Genomic DNA, 2,639 nt, shown 5'->3' on the forward strand with positions numbered 1-2,639 from the left:
GCTTCATATGTATGTTATTGCCTTGCAGTCTGTCTTGTTTTCTCTTCACAGGTATGCAGCCTCCTTTCAGCGTCTGCCTTTAGATGTACCGGTACATGACTTCTCCCCGGGAGACTGGGTCTTGGTGCAGCGGTGGAAAAAGGAGCCTTTGACTGAGAGGTGGAGTGGCCCTTTCCAGGTACTTCTAACAACCCACACCGCTGTAAAGATTACTGGCTATGATCGTTGGATACACCATACCCGTGTGAAGCGACATCCACGAGCATTAGAGGACATCAACTCCCGAGATGAACTCACTCCGGAAGCTGAGTCGTCTTCGGAACAAGAAGCCAGCAAGCGGAGTTGTGAACCTACTGGTGATCTCCAAGTGCGCCTGAGACGGCTTAATCAAAGCTCAGAAAATTAGACAAGAAAGTAAAAGGGAAAATATGGTGGGAATCTTAATGTGCCTTGTTGTTATCTGCATAATGAAAGGAGCAGAATTGAGCAGCCTTAACCGCTGGCTCACACCCTCACTTTCCCAAATTGCTCCCCCAGGGACAAATTTGTATGTTGATATGATGGAAAGAATTGCAGGTACTTTTAATCTTACCAACTGCTGGGCCTGTGGGGGGCTCCAAGAGGCCAGAGAACAGTGGCCTTGGAGGGCTTTTCCTTTGGCCCCAAAATGGTTGGTCAGTGACAAGGCGGATGTTAAGAGTACTGGTCAAGAATGGGATGAAAACCGCAGCTGGGATCTTTCCCAAGTGGCATTAGGAGAGTACTGTATTAGCAGTAATGGTACGGGGAAAAGTTTGGGACATAGTCAGTGTACATGGACATTGAAATGGGCCCAAATATGCACCAAGTATGCTGATCAATGGAATTCTGCTGTTAGCATCCCAATCTCCCCGCAGATGCAACAGACCAAAAAGACAAGAATAGTACCTTTCGATTCTAACCCTACCAGATGTCAGGCATATGAAAAGGCCCGAGGTGAACGATTTACCTATGTCTATAGTTGGAAATGGGTACACCCGAATGGCACGGTGGCAAAGTTTAATACATATTGGAGTGCCTTAAATGACACAAATGAAATAACCAAGTGCGAGTATAGGGATAAAGATGGCGTATGGAAATGTCAGTTTAAACGGAGTAACTATTACACTGACCCTTTAGGGCAGACGGGCAACAAATACTATCCCCTTCTTTTCCACAGCCGTGACCCCCTAGCCTTGGGAGGGGAAAACAGGGCCCTGAAAGGACATTATTGGATTTGTGGAAGGAAAGCCTATACAGTACTACCACGAGGGTGGACAGGAACCTGCTACGTTGGAGTAATTGTACCATCTTTCTTTTTGTTACCATCTGAGGTCGGAAATAAGCTGGGAGTCTCTTTGTATGATGATTGGAAAAGGGCCAAGAGAAGTATTGATGTAAGTTTGACACAGGGTGGCTCCCAAAAGTGGAAGGAGGATGAGTGGCCTCCTCAGAGGATTATTGAGTATTATGGACCAGCTACATGGGCTAATGATGGAAGTTGGGGTTACCGGACACCAATTTATATGCTAATTAGAATCATTCGGTTGCAGGCCGTCTTGGAAGTAATTACTAACCAGACTGCCACTGCTCTCGAGTTGCTGGCTCGACAAAGTTCCCAGATGAGGGAAGCCATATACCAAAATCGAATGGCTCTAGACTATTTACTCGCAGAGGATGGCGGAGTCTGTGGAAAGTTCAACCTTTCTAATTGTTGCCTCCAAATAGACGACAACGGAAAAGCAGTCTTAGAGATTGCCAAAGAGATTAGGAAAATAGCCCATGTACCAATACAAACGTGGGAACCCACATGGAGTAAAGACTGGTGGTTTCAATTATTTGGAGGACCCTGGTGGAAAAAAAGTAGGATTTGTGCTTTTGTGTGCTCTGACTGGTTTGATTTTTATCCCTTGCCTTATTCCTTGTCTCACTAGATTGATAACCACTACAGTAGAAGGAATGCAGGTCGCAGCAGTTCCTTTGAAAGCACAGACTGTAGCAAAAGTCATGGTCCTCAGAAAAATTCCTCGTAATTATCTTGATATGCCCAAATGAAGTAAAGATCAGAAAGCATCTTGAGGGGGGATATTGTTAGAAATATTATTAAAAATGCATTATCAATAAGTCTTGTTAAAACAGCGCAGCTGTCAGCCCTCCCTGGTGAGAGAACTGGGAGAGCTACTGAGAGCTCTTTGTATTAAGGTATCACTCTCTCTTTGTTTTGCAAAGTTACTATCTCTTTGTTACAGTAAAGCATATACTCCTCAGCTTTTCTCATGCAGATAAGAGTAAATTGCAATTCTAGCCTTGAAGCAAGAAAAATTCAAACTCTTGTAACCTCAAATATTTTCTACCCATGCGCAATGAATTAATACATATAAGCCTATCCGCCCCGCATACTTAAGTAGTTAATTATAATACACATGCGACGCATGATTTGACGTATCCACATACATGTTTGTATGAATCGGAAATGAGTTGTAAAAGTTCCTCCTTCTGCACACGTGGTCAGGAGAGAGGGGATAAAGCCAGCTGGGCAGTTTCCCTCGGGGGCAGCAGAGTGTTTGATCTTTTGTCTCTCTCTCTGACTCTATTTGCAAATATATACCTTTTGTGTTGCT

The 2,639-nt window shown here is 44.2% G+C and overlaps 1 protein-coding gene across 1 annotated transcript; it reads left to right on the forward strand.

The window, feature by feature from the left end:
• Positions 1–312: 312 nt before the first annotated feature.
• Positions 313–2,426, forward strand: LOC149864443 (endogenous retrovirus group 3 member 1 Env polyprotein-like). Its single transcript, XM_090048538.1, has 2 exons — positions 313–1,415; positions 1,953–2,426. Exons 1-2 carry the CDS (start codon positions 429–431, stop codon positions 2,049–2,051), a joined length of 1,086 nt encoding a protein of 361 aa, XP_089904664.1. The 5' UTR covers positions 313–428; the 3' UTR covers positions 2,052–2,426.
• Positions 2,427–2,639: the final 213 nt, after the last annotated feature.

Source organism: Crocodylus siamensis, chromosome 5 (assembly GCF_052110815.1).
Source record: "Crocodylus siamensis isolate JL-2025a chromosome 5, ASM5211081v1, whole genome shotgun sequence".
Classification (NCBI taxonomy): Eukaryota; Metazoa; Chordata; order Crocodylia; family Crocodylidae; genus Crocodylus; species Crocodylus siamensis.

Excerpts from the sequence above, each read along its gene's own strand:
- LOC149864443 (XM_090048538.1), top strand. The coding sequence starts at position 429 with ATGGTGGGAATCTTAATGTGCCTTGTTGTTATCTGCATAATGAAAGGA. Across the intron at positions 1,416-1,952 it reads GGGCCAAGAGAAGTATTGAT|ATTGATAACCACTACAGTAG; the intron begins GTAAGTTTGACA and ends TTGTCTCACTAG.